This window comes from Lagenorhynchus albirostris, chromosome 1 (assembly GCF_949774975.1).
Source record: "Lagenorhynchus albirostris chromosome 1, mLagAlb1.1, whole genome shotgun sequence".
Taxonomy (NCBI): domain Eukaryota; kingdom Metazoa; phylum Chordata; class Mammalia; order Artiodactyla; family Delphinidae; genus Lagenorhynchus; species Lagenorhynchus albirostris.
In genome coordinates, this window is record NC_083095.1 from 43,772,170 (window position 1) to 43,791,924 (window position 19,755).

The following is a 19,755-nucleotide window of genomic DNA, read 5'->3' on the forward strand; positions in this document are numbered from 1 at the left end:
CAACAATATGTTTGGTCCTGCTTTTGTTTTCCATAGTTGCTTGCCAGACTTCACATGAGTACTCGGTTAGAAAGATCTTTGTTAATGTTCTCAGCTCTTCCTTCACGTTTGTATGAGTCTCTCTCTTCTTTTTTTTTTTAGTGTAAAAGAAAGTGAATGATCATAAAATCATTTACTTAAAGGTGTGCCAAAATAAAACTCAATACTTATTTGAAATTTGTTTTAAAAAGTAAACATTATATAACTCCCCTATACATTTAGTGTGAATAAGCACAAATGTCTGCATTTTAAGAATTTTGGACCCCTTGCCTAAATCCTTCAGTTCCACAACTTGAATAAGTACAAACATTTCTTTACCATATTCCATTCTAGAAACTTCATATTAAACGTAATCTTTGCTTTTATAACAAGTTTTATAACTTGATATGTTCATTAAATGACAGGCATTTTGTTATTTTCTTCACTTAAAATGGGATTTATACAGCAGTATGATCTGAATTTTTATAAATCTTGTTTATCATTTCACAAACTCAAAAGATACTTAAACTTGCTTTCAGCAATCAATGATTTGAATTTATTCGGAGTAAACTTGAACTACAGGTTTCATTGGGAAGGGATTGTTGCATTATAAAATCACAAGATTTCAGTACAATAATGACAAATATTTATGTTTTATTGATTCATTATTGGTGATACCCCAGATGTATTCCTGTTGCTCATAAGATTTTATTTGTTGTGTTTTTTAAAGAAAATTGTTTGGGTGAGGGTCTGTGGGCATACATAGAAGAATATTACTGTTTTTAAATATAAAATTATTTTTTGATATGTATAAAGGTTTTGTAAAATTATTGCTTTTGCTTTTTAATAGATAAAGGAGGCAGCAGACATCATTCAGAAGTTGCACCTAATTGCCCAAGAGTTACCTTTTGATAGGCAAGTTTATTTCTCAAGAGCTAATTTGGGTATATGGTGTAGTGTATAGAATAAAATTGTACTTTTTCCTGTATGATTTTGCTCATTAATTCAACAAGAACTTATTGAGGACTGCCTTTGTACAGGTACAGTATGTAATAGCTGATTGAAAAAAATGTGGTATCTTAACAACTAAATTTAATGATATATCTTGAAATAATTTCAATCTTATGTTTTTCTTTTGAAAAAAATTGATGGAGAATTTTGAAATTGGAGTAAGATTTTGAATTTTCTTTTTTTTTTGGACTTTGATCAACAGACTAGAAGGGGACAGAGAAAGCTTAAACATGGGGCTCTTGAGCTCCTTTTTCTTCTGTCTACATGAGAATTGTTAAGCTTTTAGGGGTCTTGGACCCCTTTGAAAAGCTGGTGAAAGCTATGAAATTTCCTTAAAAAAATCAGATACACAGGCCGTTGTATACAATTTCATGGAGTTTTAGACCCTTTAGCCTATCTGTAGGCTCCTTCCTAGGGACTTCAGGTTAAGAAGTCCTGTTTTAGATGCAAGGCCCTGGGGCCATTGCTAAGTTAGGTATTAATGGTTTCATCCTAAAAGAACTTCACTGAGAAGGAAATTCTTTCATGATTTCCTTTAGTTCATGGAATGTCAGACTCTATAAAAAATCTTGTTAACAGTGGTTCTCCCATTTAAATATCTGGAAAAAATGTCTTCCCTTTTAACAGATAATATACGTATTTTATTCTTTTGGTAATACTTGAAAATCCTGAGGTACAGGTAGAATGTAAATGTATTGCTATACTTAAAGCTTGTCCATTATGTCCCAAACATAGAGTGAAAGTGAATTCCCTACCCCCAAATATATCTTATTTTACTCTGAACTTTGTATCATCATAAAGGATTAGCAGTAATCATCATCTATCATTTAGCTATTATTAATAATTTCATACTTGTCCAGCATTATGAGCAATGATTTTTAATGTCACCCACAAAAAACCTCTCTTTAACTTTATTTCAGAGTTAAACCATTTTCTTAAATGGGTAAAATATGTGGCTCACAATAACTGCATCATAATTGTTGGCTTCATCTGTCTCCCACCCCTACAAACACAGAGGCATATACTCATCTTCTGCTTCTCAATTACATGCTTCTCTTACAGTTTTGTTTTAGCCTATCAGGCCTTAGAATTGAATATATAGCCTAATCAAGTTTAATTTTTTCACAAAGATCAGTATGGCCTATCATACTTTGTGATCCACTGTGACTTTGATACCAATTTTGTATAGATCTTTAAATTATTAGCTTCTTCATCTGTCTTCGGCATCTCTTTTGCCAGCCACTCTCCTGTCTCTTCAAACTAATCACATAAGATCTCTCAACATTAATTTTCCATGTTGTGCATTCCCCCTGGATACTTATGATTTGAAAAAAGTTCTAGTGTATGGTAGTGTATGATATTTTAGTTTTTGAATTTGCAGAGGTTGAATGCTAGGCACATTGCTGGGTCCTTTTTATGGCTTCTATTTTATTTTTCTAGTTTTAAAATAACTCATTTGTATATGCTTATTTTATAGTTGTTTTTCTTTAAGTAACAATAGTGGAACGTCATATGAGGAAATCCCAGCTGAGGGGAAAATAGACAAATATCAAGTGAATTTAAAATGCCAGTGAATATGAGTAGGGACAGTAACCCAGTTGTTGGGGCTTTCTGGGTTGTTAATGCCTCATACAGAATTCCTCCCTTTAAAAGGGAATTGGTGGGACTTCCCTGGTAGTCCAGTGGTTAAGACTTCGCCTTCTAATGCAGGGGGTGCAGGTTTGATCCCTGGTTGGAGCTAAAGATCCCACATGGCTCTGGGCCAAAAAACCAAAACATAGAAGCAATATTATAGCAAGTTCAATAAAGACTTTAAAAAAAAATGGTCCACATCAAAAAATAAATTAAAAAATTTAAAAAACGGGGTGGGGGAATTGGTTGTTCAATGTGAATTTCCTCAGTGAGAACCAGAGACCCCATCTGGATTGCCCAAATTCAGTTTTGTTACATGGCATGCTTCCTACTATCAGTACTCTCTCACCTCTGGGTTTGTCTTTCCCTCCCCTCCCTCCCTCCCCCTGCTTCCTTCCTTTTTTTTCTGACAATATTTAGTATAGAGGGTTCCTATGTACCCCCCAAACCAGTTTCCCCTTTTATTAACATCTTAAATTACTATGGTACATTTGTCACAAATAATGAACCTCATCATTGGTTTTTATCTTTCAGATTTTCAGAAGTTAAATCCAAAATTGCAAGTAAGTGGGGTTCTATTTATTTAACTGTTTTGGATAGGTAATCAAACTACTTGTATAAAAAAAGGAAAATAGTAAAAGAAGAGAGTGGGAACAATGTCATCCTCCCACCCCATCCCTGAGTTTGATTCCTCTTCCTTGAAACAATTGTTATCAATTTCTTGAGTATTCTTCCAGAATATTCTATGGATATACAAGCATAAGACATAGATCATGTATATAATGTGTAGAATTTAGTTCTGCTGTCCGCATTTATTTTAAAATAATTGGTGGCATGCTATACAAATAGCTTCCATACCTTGTGTTCTTGGCATACTATACAAATAGCTTCCATACCTTGTGTTTTTAATTTAACAATGTATCTTGGGGATTGTTTCTGTATTCATACATACAGACCTAATGTAGGTTCTTTTTTTTTAAAGCTAGTTCGTAATGACCATTTCGGTACCTATTTAACTTCTTACATGATAGCTTGATTCTTGATCTTTGGATTGTATTTTAAGCAGATCATTCTGAATTTCTTTAAAAGCTGCTATATTTACAGGCTCCTGTGGTAGTCTAAGTCACTGTTTTGGGAAGTCATTGAAGTTCAGAGACCACCTGTTTTCCCAAAAGTGTACCGTAATAGCCTCAAGAATGTAGTGAATCAAATACCACATGTTGTCTTAAGGTGTACCTTGGTATTGAATCTGCCATTGTTTGTAGTAAAGGCATCTGAACTCTAGTAAAGTGTTTTATAATTCTGCTCACCCTTTCCATAAATTCAGGTTTAAGATTTTTCCTGTCTCTTGCTATCACAAATGACATCCAGAAGGCTTTTCCCAGGCAGCTGCTTTTTTTTTTTTAACATCTTTATTGGAGTATAATTGCTTTACAATGGTGTGTTAAGTTTCTGCTTTATAACAAAGTGAATCAGCTATACATATACACATATCCCCATATCTCTTGCCTATTGCGTCTCCTTCCCACCCTCCCTATCCCACCCCTCTAGGTGGTCACAGAGGACTGAACTTATCTCCCTGTGCTATGCAGCTGCTTCCCACTAGCTATCTGTTTTACATTTGGTACTGTATATATGTCAGTGTTACTCTCTCACTTCATCCCAGCTTAACCTTGCCCCTCCCCATGTCCTCAAGTCCATTCTCTATGCCTGTGTCTTTATTCCTGTCCTGCCCCTAGGTTCATCAGAACCATTTTTTTTTTTTTTTTAGATTCCACAGATACGTGTTAGCATACAGTATTTGTTTTTCTCTTTCAGACTTAATTCACTCTGTATGACCGACTCTAGGTCCATCCACCTCACTACAAATAACTCAATTTCGTTTCTTTTTATGGCTGAGTAATATTCCATTGTATATATGTGCCACATCTTTATCCACTCATCTCTTGATGGACACTTAGGTTGCTTCCGTGTCCTGGCTATTGTAAACAGAGCTGCAATGAACACTGTGGTACATGACTCTTTGAATTATGGTTTTCTCAGGGTATATGCCCAGTAGTAGGATTGCTGGGTGGTATAGTAGTTCTATTTTTAGTTTTTTAAGGAACCTCTATACTGTTCTCCATAGTGGCTGTACCAATTCACATTCCCACCAGCAGTGCAAGAGGATTCCCTTTTCTCCACACCCTCTCCAGCATTTATTGTTTGTAGATTTTTTGATGATGGCCATTCTGACTGGTGTGAGGTGATACCTCATTGTAGTTTTGATTTGCATTTCTCTAATGATTAGTGATGTTGAGCATCCTTTCATGTGTTTGTTGGCAATCTGTATATCCTCTTTGGAGAAATGTCTATGTAGGTCTTCTACCCATTTTGGGATTGGGTTGTTTGTTTTTTTGATATTGAGCTGCTTGTAAATTTTGGAGATGAATCCTTTGTCAGTTGCTTCATTTGCAAATATTTTCTCCCATTCTGAGGGTTGTCTTTTTGTCTTGTTTATGGTTTCCTTTGCTGTGCAAAAGCTTTGAAGTTTCATTAGGTCCCATTTGTTTATTTTTGGTTTTATTTCCATTTCTCTAGGAGGTGGGTCAAAAAGGATCTTGCTGTGATTTATGTCATAGAGTGTTCTGCCTATGTTTTCCTCTAAGAGTTTGATAGTGTCTGACCTTACATTTAGGTATTTAGTCCAGTTTGAGTTTATTTTTGTGTATGGTGTTAGGGAGTGTTCTAATTTCATTCTTTTACATGTAGCTGTCCAGTTTTCCCAGCACCACTTATTGAAGAGGCTGTCATTTCTCCACTCTATATTCTTGTCTCCTTTATCAAAAATAAGGTGACCATATGTACGTGAGTTTATCTCTGGGCTTTCTATCCTGTTCCATTGATCTATATTTCTGTTTTTGTGCCAGTACCATACCGCCTTGATTACTGTAGCTTTGTAGCATAGTCTGAAGCCTGGGAGCCTGATTGCTCCAGCTCTGTTTTTCTTTCTCAAGATTGCTTTTGCTATTTGGGGTCTTTTGTGTTTCCATACAAATTGTGAAATTTTTTGTTCTAGTTCGGTGAAAAATGCCATTGGTAGTTTGATAGGGATTGCATTGAATCTGTAGATTGCTTTGGGTAGTATAGTCATTTTCACATTGTTGATTCTTCCAATCCAAGAACATGGTATATCTTTCCAGTTGTTTGTATCATCTTTAATTTCTTTCATCAGTGTCTTATAGTTTTCTGCATACAGGTCTTTTGTCTCCCTAGGTAGGTTTATTCCTAGGTATTTTATTCTTTTTGTTGCATTGGTAAATGGGTATGTTTCCTTAATTTCTCTTTTAGATTTTTCATCATTAGTGTATAGGAATGTGAGAGATTTCTGTACATTAATTTTGTATCCTGCTACTTTACCAAATTCATTGATTAGCTCTAGTAGTTTTCTGGTAACATCTTTAGGATTCTCTATGTATAGTATCATGTCATCTGCAAACAGTGACAGCTTTACTTCTTCTTTTCTGATGTGGAATCCTTTTATTTCTTTTTCTTCTCTGATTGCTCTGGCTAAAACTTCCAAAACTATGTTGAATAATAGTGGTGGGTGTGGACAACCTTGTCTTGTTCCTGATCTTAGAGGAAATGGTTTCAGTTTTTCACCATTGAGAACGATTTGCCAGCCAGCTGCTTTTTTACATAGCAGTGATAAATGGCAGTCACACTGTAGGAGCTCACCTGTTTTACCAGTTGGGAAGATTTTTTGGTTTTGAAAATACATATTTATATACCACAGTATATTATCGGGTTTTGATCCACTACCTATAATCTCATATAGTTTTTGCAATTCTTTTAAACGAAAGCTAGATTCCTAGTCATTATATTTATAAAGAAACCATATACTCATAAATAACTTGGATACTTTATCTCATTGTAGCTGAATGACTTTCTATTTTTAGGTAAATACCATGACTTAGAATGCCAACTGATACAGGAGTTTACTGGTGCTCAAAGAAGAGGTGAAATCTCCAGAATGAGAGAAGTAGCAGCTGTTTTACTCCATTTTAAGGTAAATAGTAAAAGTTTAAAATGTAGATTAGTCTTAAAGAGTACAGAGGTTATATGAATTCTATATATTATAGTCTGTTTTTCCCCAGTTGTATGAGTCAGTGATAATTTTCATTATTTGGAATAATTTGAATGTACATTTGTATCTTTCTCCAGAAATGATATTAAATTTTAGGTAATATTATTTAAATAAGGATCTTATATTCAATAATATTAATATTTTATCACTGAATTTTTATGTAGTTTGACATAGAAAATCATATTGTCTGCCTTCTGGGTATTTAATGTATTTTTTTTTTCAGTCAAACATTTGATGAAATAATTCAAAAGCAAGAAAGATTGACCTTAAGTTTGGAATATAGGAACCAGAGAGTAGCTATTACTGTTGGCCATTTATTGAGGCATAGACATAGCTTTATTACATATAATACCTCTTTTATTGACATGGTTGTTATTATTGTTATAATTGAACCAAAAGAGTGATATGTATTTCTTTCTTTTTCCTAGGGTTATTCCCATTGTGTTGATGTTTATATAAAGCAGTGCCAGGAGGTAACATAACAGTACACTTTATTGTATTTTATTTTATGCTAATTTGTATTTTTAAAAAGCATTTTAAAATTATATATTCAATGTAAATTTCCTCTGCTGTTTAGGGTGCTTACTTGAGAAATGATATATTTGAAGACGCAGCAACACTCTGTCAACGGGTGAACAAACAAGTTGGAGATATCTTTAGTAATCCAGAAACAGTACTGGCTAAACTTATTCAAAATGTATTTGAAATCAAACTACAGGTAATTTTAAACAATGACTAAGTACTTAAGGCAATATGTGATTTTTATCCTCTGTGTTTTAAAAGTTTTTAAAATTTAGTTTGTATAATATCCTTAGGCATAGTAATCCACTTATTAAGTGTAGGAGAAAGGAATGACAGTGTCATGCTTTAAAAAAAAAATGTTTTGTTGTTTACTAAGAAAAAAGGTGCTAATCACTCAGTGTCATCAGAGGATGTGTTTGAAATTACATATGTATCAGGTTGTGTGGTAGGTTAGCCTCAGTTTTAATTTTTATTGGTTTCTTACCTTAACCAATAGTTGGCATTTTGAAATTGAACAGGAATTACAAGCTCAATCTGTAGAATTTTTTATAATATGGTACTAAGATTAAAAGAAAACAGGAATTTCATTTACAACCTTGACTTCCATAGCTCTGTACTTTAAGGCAACATTTCCTAAACTATGTTTACCAATGGATTGAGCAACATTAAATAAGTGTTGTCTTTACAACACAATTCAGGACTTTTAATAGCCTTTAAAGATACTAATATGTATTGTGATTCTCTAGAAATGGAGATGTAATGTACAGCATTTCCCAATTTTACAGTAGTGTCTCAAAGGACACTAGGGTTACTTAGACTACAGTTTGGAAAAGCTGCTTTAAGGAATTGACCATATTGATATAGCTTCAGGTTTTGTTTTTTGGGATTTTTTTTTTTCCCCCAATGTACTTCATGAGGCAGGATAGGCAGATTTCAAAAGACAAGGTATTTGAGATTCTTAATGCTTATTCCCAACACTGATAAGATGTATGAGTAAATATGAGAAGCAGTAAAAATTAAAAACCTTTTTTTTTTATATTGGTCTCTTTTCTATGCATTGCCTTTTCCACTGGATTTTAAGTTAGAACAGTTCAAGAATGTGGAGTAATTCTAGAGAAAAAAATATTGACTATATAATTTAATATTTACTTAATTGACAGAATGTTGACTTTTTGTTTTAGAGCTTTGTGAAAGACCAGTTAGAAGAATGTAGGAAGTCCGATGCAGAGCAGTATCTCAAAAGTCTCTACGATTTATATACAAGGTATATTTTTAATTATTAGAAAATAGTAATATCTCACATTTTCTTTTTTTGAAATAGAAAATGGGGAAGTATTCAGGTATTTTTGAATAACAGTTTGTCAGATAGCAATATACCTTTTAGCATTAAATACTCGGCTGTATAGACTAGTATTGTACAAGAGCAGCATTCTTAGCATGTTAACTTAAGGAATTGGATATTATGCTTTATATTAATGTACTTTAATGAAATATAAAAACCTTGTTTAAGACTTGAGAATTTTGTTTCTGATTTTAATTGTAAGCTAGTTCATTATTCTTTAATTCTTTTCTTTAAGAACTAGTATTATTACATTTATCTGCAGTTAAAACTTTAAAAGTTGAGAAAGGGAGTAACAAACTCTCTTTTAAATTTATTTATTTTATTTTTATTTATTTTTGGCTGTGTTGGGTCTTTGTTGCTGCGTGCAGGCTTTCTCTAGTTGCGGCGAACGGGGGCTGTTCTTTGTTGTGGTGCCCGGGCTTCTCGTTGCAGTGGCTTCTCTTGTTGTGGAGCACGGGCTCTAGAGCGCAGGCTCAGTAGTTGTAGTGCATGGGCTTATTTGCTTTGCGGCATATGGGATCTTTCCGGACCAGGGCTCAAACGCGTGTCCCCTGCATTGGCAGGTGAATTCTTAACCACTGTGCCACCAGGGAAGCCCCCAGAGTGACAAACTCTTTTTTTTTTTTTTTTTTTTTTGCGGTACGTGGGCCTCTCACTGTTGTGGCCTCTCCCATTGCGGAGCACAGACTCCGGACGCACAGGCCCAGTGGCCATGGCTCACGGCCCCAGCCGCTCCGCAGCATGTGGGATCTTCCCAGACCGGGGCACGAACCCGTGTCCCCTGCATCGGCAGGTGGACTCTCAACCACTGCGCCACCAGGGAAGCCCGACAAACTCTTATATGACAATTTCAGACTTAAGTCTGATGTGAAAATTTGTCTTGTGCTTTTGTAAATGGCAGTGTTATACTTTGTAGAAGCTTCATGTGGAGTTTTTTTTTCCAACTCTATTGCTTTTCTTTATTGTCATCGCTTTGAGAAGAGGGTTTTCAAAAGTAACTATAATCAGGAAGTCCATCTCAGCAACAGCACTATTGTGAGCCTATCTTCAACAGTGAGAAACAGAAAATTAGAGGAAAGTCCAGGGACAAAGACTAAAGAGAATGAACAGCGCATAGACTTCTCAATATTTTGACTTTGGTACCATGTCATGAATGGCATACTTGAAGCCATTCTGCCACTGTTGCCATTTCTAGTCTGGTTGGTTGCCTTAGTTTCCTCTCCTGAGTCATCTCTAGGAGTTTATGGTAGTTTTCAAAACCATGATGTTGTTTGTAATATTCATTCTACTTAATATATATAACCCTGTACAGTCGCTGTCTGCATCCTGAGTAACTTCCCAGGGTTTAAGAAATGGTGGTGTAACATAAGTTATTAAAAAGTCACGTTATAAAAATATGTATTTCTTAAATATTGTTACTATACCTACAATATACATTAATCTTTTTTCTCCCTTTTGCATGAAAAGAACCACAAATCTTTCCAGCAAGTTGATGGAGTTTAACTTAGGTACTGATAAACAGACTTTCTTGTCTAAGCTTATCAAGTCCATTTTCATTTCCTATTTGGAGAACTATATTGAAGTGGAGACTGGATATTTGAAAAGCAGAAGTGCTATGATCCTACAGCGCTATTATGATTCAAAAAACCATCAAAAGAGATCGATTGGCACAGGAGGGTAAGTGTTTTTGTTAAATGTTATAGTTAAAACTAAAGATATTAAAAGCTATTATATTTGGACAAACTTGTGAAATATTGATAGTCATTAGAATTTTCTGTGAAGAATTTTTTTAATTCAGTTTGTTTACACCATTCATCAAATCCTTTCCTTCAAGCCACATGTTGAAATGTTCCTACATAACATTATTAAAATGTAAAGCAGAATACTAGTACCGTAAAGAGTTCCTCCCTCGCGCCCTTCCTGCCTGCCTTCCTTCCTTCCTTTTTTTAGACTGAGTAAATTATTCCAGGTTATTGACTAGGAAGCACATTGTTTTATTGCTGCTATTGCAGGTGTGGTTAAAAAAAAATGCAGATCACAATTTTGTACCCTGAGCTTTTTCATGACTTGGGCATAAAATTATTTAAGTAATACATTAAAACGTGAATGTACTTACCTACTAGAATAAAATTAAATGATTTGCTGTAAGAATTGGTGGCAACTCAGTTATCTAGATCTCAACTATCTGGAATTGAGTTGATTTTTGGATGAATCAGAATGACCTCTGTGGAGCCATATAATCAGAGTTGACAGTTCACATAATGCACACCCAAATCATTTTCTTGTTTCCCAGTTTGTCATATATTAAATAATGATCATGGAGAGATTATAATTAGGAATAAGAAGTGACATCTCAAAGGCAGTAGCAAGTAAAAGAGAAAACCTAAAAAACAATCATAAGAATTTTTTGAAAAATTAGTTCACAGTCTGGAGCTATATATTCTAGGACCAAAAAATAAAGTAATTTTCTAAAGATACTATCATGTAATAAAAGTTCTTAATGACCCTCAGTCATTGAGAAAAGCTAAATTATGTTTAATAATAATGAAATGTACAATATGTTTAAAGGGTTAATATGTTTAAAAATCTTTAAAATTTTAAAGTTTGTTTTAAGCAGGACCATTTAGTTATCTGGAATATTAACTTATTTGGAAAAGCCCACTTCCTAAGGAAACCAGACAAGGAGTTTTGGGCTACTGAGTCAGAATTGTAGAGTTGAAAGAGACTTTAGAGATAATAACTCCAAATCTACTCATTTTTCAGACGAACATCTTCTGTTTAGAGATTAATGCTTGCTTCACTTTACAGAACTACTTACTGAAATTAGAAGTTTTAGATTTCCTGGCTGTTGGTCTATTTTCCTTCTTCTTTCTTTTTCTTAGTTCATGTATACTAAGTTTGAGAGTATTTGAAATTGAAATCTATGTATGGTAGTGTTCTTTTTTCATTTGTTGGTATTATGCACTAGTATTCAAGATTTGAAAGAGAGAATTAGACAGCGTACCAACTTACCACTGGGACCAAGTATCGATACTCATGGAGAGACTTTCCTATCCCAAGAAGTGGTGGTTAATCTTTTACAAGAAACCAAGCAAGCCTTTGAAAGATGTCATAGGGTAAGAGTAATTGTAAATTTATTTTATTTGTATATAGTTGTGTATTTTAATTTTTCTCTGGTTAGGAACAATTGTTTATTGTAATAAAAAAGTAGAATTTTTGCTTGGGGAACAGAATTATTTTTAAGTTATTTAGAAGTATATTTTAACATAATTTTAAAGTTGAGTGTGTCAAATTTTCTTTAGTGAGATATTAAATCGATATGAAAGGGAAAGTTAGACCTATCTTATAAAGAAATAGAGCATTAGGGAGAGAAGGATATTTAAGAACACAGATATCAAAGGAAAGGAAAAGTTGACTCCATTAAAATTTAGAATATCTGGGCTTCCCTGGTGGCGCAGTGGTTGAGAGTCCGCCTGCTGATGCAGGGGACACGGGTTCGTGTCCCAGTCCGGGAAGATCCCACATGCCACGGAGCGGCTGGGCCTGTGAGCCATGGCCGCTGAGCCTGCGCGTCCGGAGCCTGTGCTCCGCAACGGGAGAGGCCACAACAGTGAGAGGCCCACTTACTGCAAAAAAAAAAAAAAAATTAGAATTTTTTCCACAAACATACTTTGACAAAGTAACAAGTAAGTCATAGCCTCTGAGAAGGTATTTGCAACCAATATGACTAGCAGAAGATTTTTTTTTTTAAATGTTGAGCCTTCTTTTAATTTTTTATTTTTATTTTTGGCTGTGTTGGGTCTTCATTTCTGTGCGAGGGCTTACTCTAGTTGTGGCAAGCGGGGGCCACTCTTCATTGCTGTGCGCAGGCCTCTCACTGTCGTGGCCTCTCTTGTTGCAGAGCACAGGCTCCAGACGCGCAGGCTCAGTAGTTGTGGCTCACGGGCCTAGTTGCTCCATGGCATGTGGGATTCTCCCAGACCAGGGCAGGAACCCGTGTACCCTGCATTAGCAGGCAGATTCTCAACCACTGCACCACCAGGGAAGCCCACTAGCAGAAGATTTATAAAACAAATATTAGTGGTTAATAATTGTATACCACATACTATGTTCCAGGCACTATTCCAAGCAGTTTAGGTATGTTATTAACTCATTTAATCATTGTAACATTTCTGTGAGGTTATTATTCCTGTTTTACAGAGGAAGAAACTGAGGTACATACTTCTTAAGTATGAAGTTGAGAGTTGAGGCAGTCTTAATTTTTTATTTGTACTGATGTATATTGTCTATATACTTATATTGATAGATAGTAAATCAATATAAATTATACATATAAATATAAATCAATAGAAAACAAGTCAAAGGCTGCACATAAATACAGAAAATATAAATTATCAATAAGATATTCAGTCTCACTAGTGGGGAAATGAAACTTAAAACAGGGAAAATACTGTCATTCTCAATAGGTTGGCAAAAATTAAGAAGTCTGTTGATACTAAGTATTGGTAAGGGTGTGGAGCAATAGAAGTTCTCATACACTGCCAATGGAAGTAAAAATTGGTATACTTTGGAGAGTAATTTGTTAATTCCTTAGAGAAATTTGTAGGTGCACATGACATGTCTAACATCATAAGCTATGTTGTTTGTTGTGGTGAAAAATTAGAAACAAAGTGTGCTGTAAAGAGGATTGATAAACTAACATTGTTCATATACTAGAAAACTATATACCAATTTAAATGACTAAACTAGAGTTACATGTATCATCAGCATGAATAAATCTCAAAAATGCAATGTTTAGTGAAAAGAGCAAAATGGGGAAAAGATATATTCAGTATACCACAACATAAAATTTTAAAAAGTAAAACAATACTTTATATTATTCAGGAGCATACATAAGCATGGGTGTGATAAACAACTTCAGAGTAGTGGTTGCCTTGGGAGGAATACCCAAGGGATGTTATCTATATGTATAATGTTGGACAACTCCTGCCCCCCAAAAGGAAGAAAATCTGAAGTACATTTGGAGAAATGTTAAGATATGACACATCTGGGTAGGTGATGGGTATATTTGGTACAGTAATATCTGTACTTTTCTGAATACTGGAAATATATTAAAATGTTTCTAAAGCATCGGATCATCAAACATGAAGCCTTTAACATATTTATTTGAATCACAGCAACTAGGTCTAAATCATGACCTTCTGTCTGGAAAGTCATGAGATTGAAAATCAGTTTAATTCATTGCAGTCTGATCCAACAAACATTATTTTGTGTTTACTTTGTACCATCTGCCATGTTAGGCATTGAGGTTATAAATACAAGACATTTACATTACTTTTGAATAGTGTGGAGAAAAGAGGTAGACATATAAAGAATTAGTGCAAGGTAGGTAAACACTGCTGGGACCAAAGAGGAAACAACCAGCTCTGCCTGGTTAAGGAATTGAGAAAGAGTATAAGGAAAGATTTTAAAACGGAGGAGACATTTGAGGTCTGGATCTTGAAAGCTAAATAGGATATCTTCAAGAGGATGATTCTGGCAGGCTGTTTCAGGAATAGAGAAAATTACGTACACAAAGACATACAGATATCAATCACGCAGTATGAAATGCTTGAACTAAAAAAGGATATGGGGAGAGTAATAAGTCAGGAGGTTGAAAATGTAGACAAAAACTCTTTGTATGCCATACTTAAAAATTTGGACTTGACCTTGTTAGCTGATGATGGAAACTTTAAAGGATATTAAAAAGAGCAGTGTAATGAGCAGATTGGTGTTTTTTTCCTTTCTTTTTAAAAAACTTAGTAACTTTGAGATATAATTGACATTCAATAAGCTGCATGTATTTGAACTGTACAATTTGATAACTTTGGTAAATTATGTGTACATTTGTGAAACTGTAACGCAGTCAAGATAATGAACAGATCCATCACCTCCAAAAGTTTCCTTCTGCCCTTTTAAAATCTCCCTTTCGCCTCTATTTCTGTCCTTGGGCAACTGCTGATCTGCTTCACTGTAGATTAGTTTTCAAAAAGAAGGGGATGCTTCAGTACTGAGTCTTGAAAGCTAAATAGGATTTTTCAAGAAATTGATTAATTTTCTAGAATTTTTAATAAATGGGGTTATAGTATATTATAGTGTATACATGTGTTTCTGGATTCTTTAACTCAGCATAAATATTTTGAAATTCATTCATTTGTGTGTATTAATTAGTATGTTTTTCTATTGCTGAGTAGTATTTTATTTAATGAATATGCCACAATTTGTTTATCCATTTACCTATTGATGGCAGTTTAGATTGGCTCCAGTGTTTGACTATTACAAATGAAGTTGCTGTGAATATTCATGCATATGTCTTTATGCAGACATATGCTTTCATTTCTCCTGAGTAGCTATATGATGTGATATGGTAATTCTTTTTACGAAACTGCCAAACTGTTTTTCAAAGTTGTTTCGTTTGACATTCTTACCAGCAGTATATGAGAGAGTTGCATTTGTTCCACATGATTTCCAACATTTGGTATGATCAGTCTTTATTTTAGAGTCTAATAAGGTATGTAATGATACCTTATTATGGTTTTAGTTGGCATTTTCCTAATGACTAAAGATGAGCATCTTTTCTTGCATTTATTTGCCATTCATGTATATTATTTGGTGTATTTTGCGTGCATTTTTTAAAATTGGGTTGTCTGTTCTCTTATTTTCTGACAGTTGTATATCTGGTTAAAATTCATTTATTTGATATATGATTTACAAATGTTTTCTTTCAGTCTGTGGCTTGTCTTTTTCATATCTAAAGAGTATTTCAAAGAATGGAAGTTATTAATTTTGATGATATCCAATTTAACACTTTTCTGTTATGGGAGGTATTTTTGGTATCATATTTAAGGAATCTTTGCCTAACCTAAGGTCACAAAGATTTCCTTTTATATTTTCTTTCTTTTGTTTATTTCCTTAAGTTTTCTTTCTTTTTAAAAAAATACATATTTTTAAAAATTTTCAACAATTTTGAAAGGTTACTTTCCATTTACAGTTATTAGAAAATATTGGCTATATTCCCCACATTGTCAATACCTTGAGCCTATCTTACCCCAGTGGTTTCTGCCTGCCACTCCCCAACCCTTACATTGCCCCCTGCCCCCCTGCTCTGTAACCACTAGTTTGTTCTCTGCATCTGTGAGTCTGCTTCTTTTTTGTTGTATCATTAGTCCGTTGCATTTTTTTAGATTCCACATATAAGTGATATCATACAGTATTTGTCTTTTTCTGTATGACTTATTTCACTTATCATAATGCCCTCCGAGTCCATCCATGTTGCTGCAAATGGCAAAATTTCATTTTTTTTTAATGGCTGAGTAGTATTCCCTTGTGTATATATATACCACATCTTCTTTATCCATTCATCTGCTGATGGACACGTAGGTTGCTTCTGTATCTTGGCAGTTGTAAATAATGCTGCTCTGACTATTGGGGTGCATGTATCTTTTGGAATTAGTGTTTTTGTTTTTTTCGGATATATACCCAGGTATGGAATTGCTGGGTCATATGGTAGTTCTATTTTCAGTTTTTTGAGGAACCTCCATACTGTTTTTAATAGTGGAAAATGTTTTCAACATTTCAATGTTTCATAGTGGAATGTTTTCAACATTCCAGTAGGAATGTTTACATTCCTACTAACATTGTACAGGGTTCTTTTTCTTCACATCCTTGCCAACATTTGTTTGTAGACTTGATAACCATTCTGTATGAGGTGTGACATGGTATCTCATTGTGATTTTGATTTGCATTTCTCTGATGATCAGTGATGTTGAGCATCTTTTCATCTGCCTGTTGGCCATCTGTTTGTCTCCTTTGGAAAAATGTCTGTTCAGATTCTCTGCCCATTTTTTAATCAGGTTTTTTTTTGGATATTGAGTTGTATGAGTTTTTTTATATATTTTGGATCTTAACCCCTTATCTTGCATATCATTTGCAAATATCTTTTCCCATTCAATATGTTGCCTTTTTGTTTTGTTGATGGTTTCCTTCGTTGTGCAAAAGCTTTTAAGTTTGATTGTGTCCTGTTCGTTTATTTTTGCTTTTGTTTCCCTTTCCTGAGGAGACAGATCCAAAAAAATATCGCTAAGACCTATGTACTGCCTATGTTTTCTTCTGGAAGTTTAATACTACACTGTTTTGATCACTGTAACTATAAATCTTGAATAAGGTAGTGTGAGTCCTCTAACATTACCATAGAAAGCATTTTCATATAAGTCTGATAATCAATTTTTCATTTTCTGGGGAAAAAAAAGTTTGGGATTTTGACTGGAATTGCTTTGAATCTATAGTTCTGTTTGTGGAGAATTGACGTCTTAGCAATATTGAGTTCTCAAATACAGTTGATTTTTATATGTTGATTTTGTACCTGCAACCTGACTAAACTCGCTTATTCTAATAGCATTTTTTGTAGATTCCACAGGATTTTCTGTATAGAATATCATGTTTTCTGCCAATAAAGTCAGTTTTACTTATTCCTTTCAATATAGATGCCTGTTGTTTTGTCTCTTGCCTTATTGCCCTGGTGAGAACCTCCAATACGATGCTGACTATAAGTGGCGAGAGCATACACCTTGCATTATTCTTTTTGTTTGTTTGTTTTTTAATCTTTTTTTTAAACATCTTTATTGCAGTATAATTGCTTTACACTGGTGTGTTTGTTTCTGCCGTATAACAAAGTGAATCAGCTATACGTATACATATATCCACATATCCCCTCCCTCTTGCTTCTCCCTCCCACCCTCCCTATACCCTGCATTATTTTTGTCTTTATTATTAATATGATGCTAACTGTAGGTTTTTCTTTTTTTAAATTTTTTTTATTGACATATAGGTTTTTAAAATTAATTAATTAATTAATTTATTTATTTTTGGTTGTGTTGGGTCTTCATTGCTGTGCACGGGCTTTCTCTAGTTGTGGCGAGCAGGGGCTACTCTTTGTTGAGGTGCACAGCCTTCTCATTGTGGTGGCTTCTCTTGTTGCGGAGCATGGGCTCTAGGCGCGCGGGCTTCAGTAGTTGTGGCTCGAGGGCTCTAGAGCCCAGGCTCAGTAGTTGTGGTGCGTGGGCTTAGTTGCTCCGTGGCATGTGGGATCTTCCCAGACCAGGGCTTGAACCCTGTCCCTTGCACTGGCAGGCAGATTCTTGACCACTGCACCACCATGGAAGCCCCTATTGACATATAGTTGATTTACAATATCGTGTAACTTTCAGGTGTACAGCACAGCGATATGTATACATATATATGTATACATATAAATATGTAACCTTATAGGTTATTACTTAATATTGAATATAGTTCCCTGTGCTATACAGTAGGTCCTTGTTGGTTATCTGTTGTTTTTTTGTGTGTGTGGTATGCGGACCTCTCACTGTTGTGGCCTCTCCCGTTGCGGAGCACAGGCTCCGGACGCACAGGCTCAGCGGCCATGGCTCACGGGCCTAGCCGCTCTACAGCATGTGGGATCTTCCCGAACCGGGGCACGAACCCGTGTCCCATGCATCGGCAGGCAGACTCTCAACCACTGCGCCACCAGGGAAGCCCAGGTTATCTGTTTTATACATAGTAGTGTGTGTATGTTAATCCCAGCCTCCTAATTTATCCCTCTTGCATCCCGCTTTCCCCTTCGGTAACCATAAGCTTGTTTTCTGTGTCTGTGAGTCTCTTTCTGTTTTGGAAATAAGTTCGTTTGTGTCGTTTCTTTTTCTTTTAGATTCCACATATAAGGTATATCATATGAGATTTGTCTTTCTCTGTCTGGCTTACTTCACTTACTATGATAGTCTCTAGATCCATACATGTTGCAAATGGCATTATTTCCTTCTTTTTATGGCTAAGTAGTATTCCATTGTGTGTGTTTGTATATATATATATATATATATAAATTTATACACACACCACATCTTTATCCATTTATCTGTCAATGGACATTTAGGTTGTTTCCATGTCTTGCTATTGTAAATAGTGCTGCTATGTACATAGGGGTGCATGTAACTTTTTGAATTATAGTTTTATCTGGATATATGCCCAATAGTGGGATTGCTGGATCATATGGTAATTCTATTTTTAGTTTTTTAAGGAACCTCCATCCTGTTCTCCATAGTGACTGCAATTTACATTTACCAATTTACATTCCCACCAACAGTGTAGGAGGGTTTCCTTTTCTCCATACCCTCTCCAGCATTTATTATGTATAGACTTTTTGATGATGGCCATCCTGACTGGTGTGAGGTGATACCTCATTGTAGTTTTGATTTGCCTTTCTCTAATAATTAACGATGTCGAGCATCTTTTCATGTGCCTCTTGGCCATCAGTATGTCTTCTTTGGAGAAATGTCTATTTAGGTCATCTGCCCATGTTTTGATTAGGTTGTTGCTTTTTTTGTTATTGAGCTTTATGAGCTGTTTGTATATTTTGGAAATTAATCCCTTGTTAGTCTCATCATTTGTAAATGTTTTCTCCCATTCTGTAGGTTGTCTTTTAGTTTTGTTTATGGTTTCCTTTGCTGTGCAAAATCTTTTAAGTTTAATTAGGTCCCATTTGTTTTTCATAGATGCTGTTTATCAGATTGATGAAATTCTTTTATTCCTAGTTTTCTGGGTGTTTTTATAAGGATTAGATGTTAGACTTTGTCAAATGCTTTTTTTGTTGTTCTGTTAATGTGGTTGGATTACATTGATTTCCAAATGTTAACCTTGCATTCCTTTGATAAACCCCATTGGTCATCACGTATTATCCTATTTATGTATGGTTGGATTAGGTTTGCTAAACATTTGTTAAGAATTTTTGTGTTTGCCTTCAAGAGGGGTATTGATGTATACATATTTTTTTCTCGTAATGTCTTTGTGTAGTTTTGGTATCAGGGTAATGTTTGCCTCATAGAATAAGTTGGAAAGTGTTCCTTCCTCTTCAATATTCTGGAAGAGTTTATGTAAAATTGGTGTTATATTTTCCTTAAATATTTGGTAGAACTCACCAGTGAAGTCATTTGGGCCTGCAGTTTTTAACTTTGTGAGGGTTTTAAACTACAAATTAACTTCTCTAGTAGATATGGAGCTATTTTAGTTACCT

At 34.7% G+C, this 19,755-nt stretch overlaps 1 protein-coding gene across 1 annotated transcript in view; it reads left to right on the forward strand.

Annotated features, from left to right (window-relative positions):
- Positions 1 to 19,755, forward strand: part of EXOC5 (exocyst complex component 5) — a 47,658-nt gene that overhangs the window by 15,314 nt on the left and 12,589 nt on the right. The window contains exons 5-12 of the mRNA XM_060142094.1: positions 869 to 933; positions 3,196 to 3,224; positions 6,600 to 6,709; positions 7,216 to 7,260; positions 7,365 to 7,505; positions 8,491 to 8,573; positions 10,119 to 10,328; positions 11,620 to 11,767. Of these exons, the coding sequence (XP_059998077.1) occupies positions 869 to 933; positions 3,196 to 3,224; positions 6,600 to 6,709; positions 7,216 to 7,260; positions 7,365 to 7,505; positions 8,491 to 8,573; positions 10,119 to 10,328; positions 11,620 to 11,767 (831 nt within the window). The remainder of the gene's footprint in view (positions 1 to 868; positions 934 to 3,195; positions 3,225 to 6,599; positions 6,710 to 7,215; positions 7,261 to 7,364; positions 7,506 to 8,490; positions 8,574 to 10,118; positions 10,329 to 11,619; positions 11,768 to 19,755) is intronic.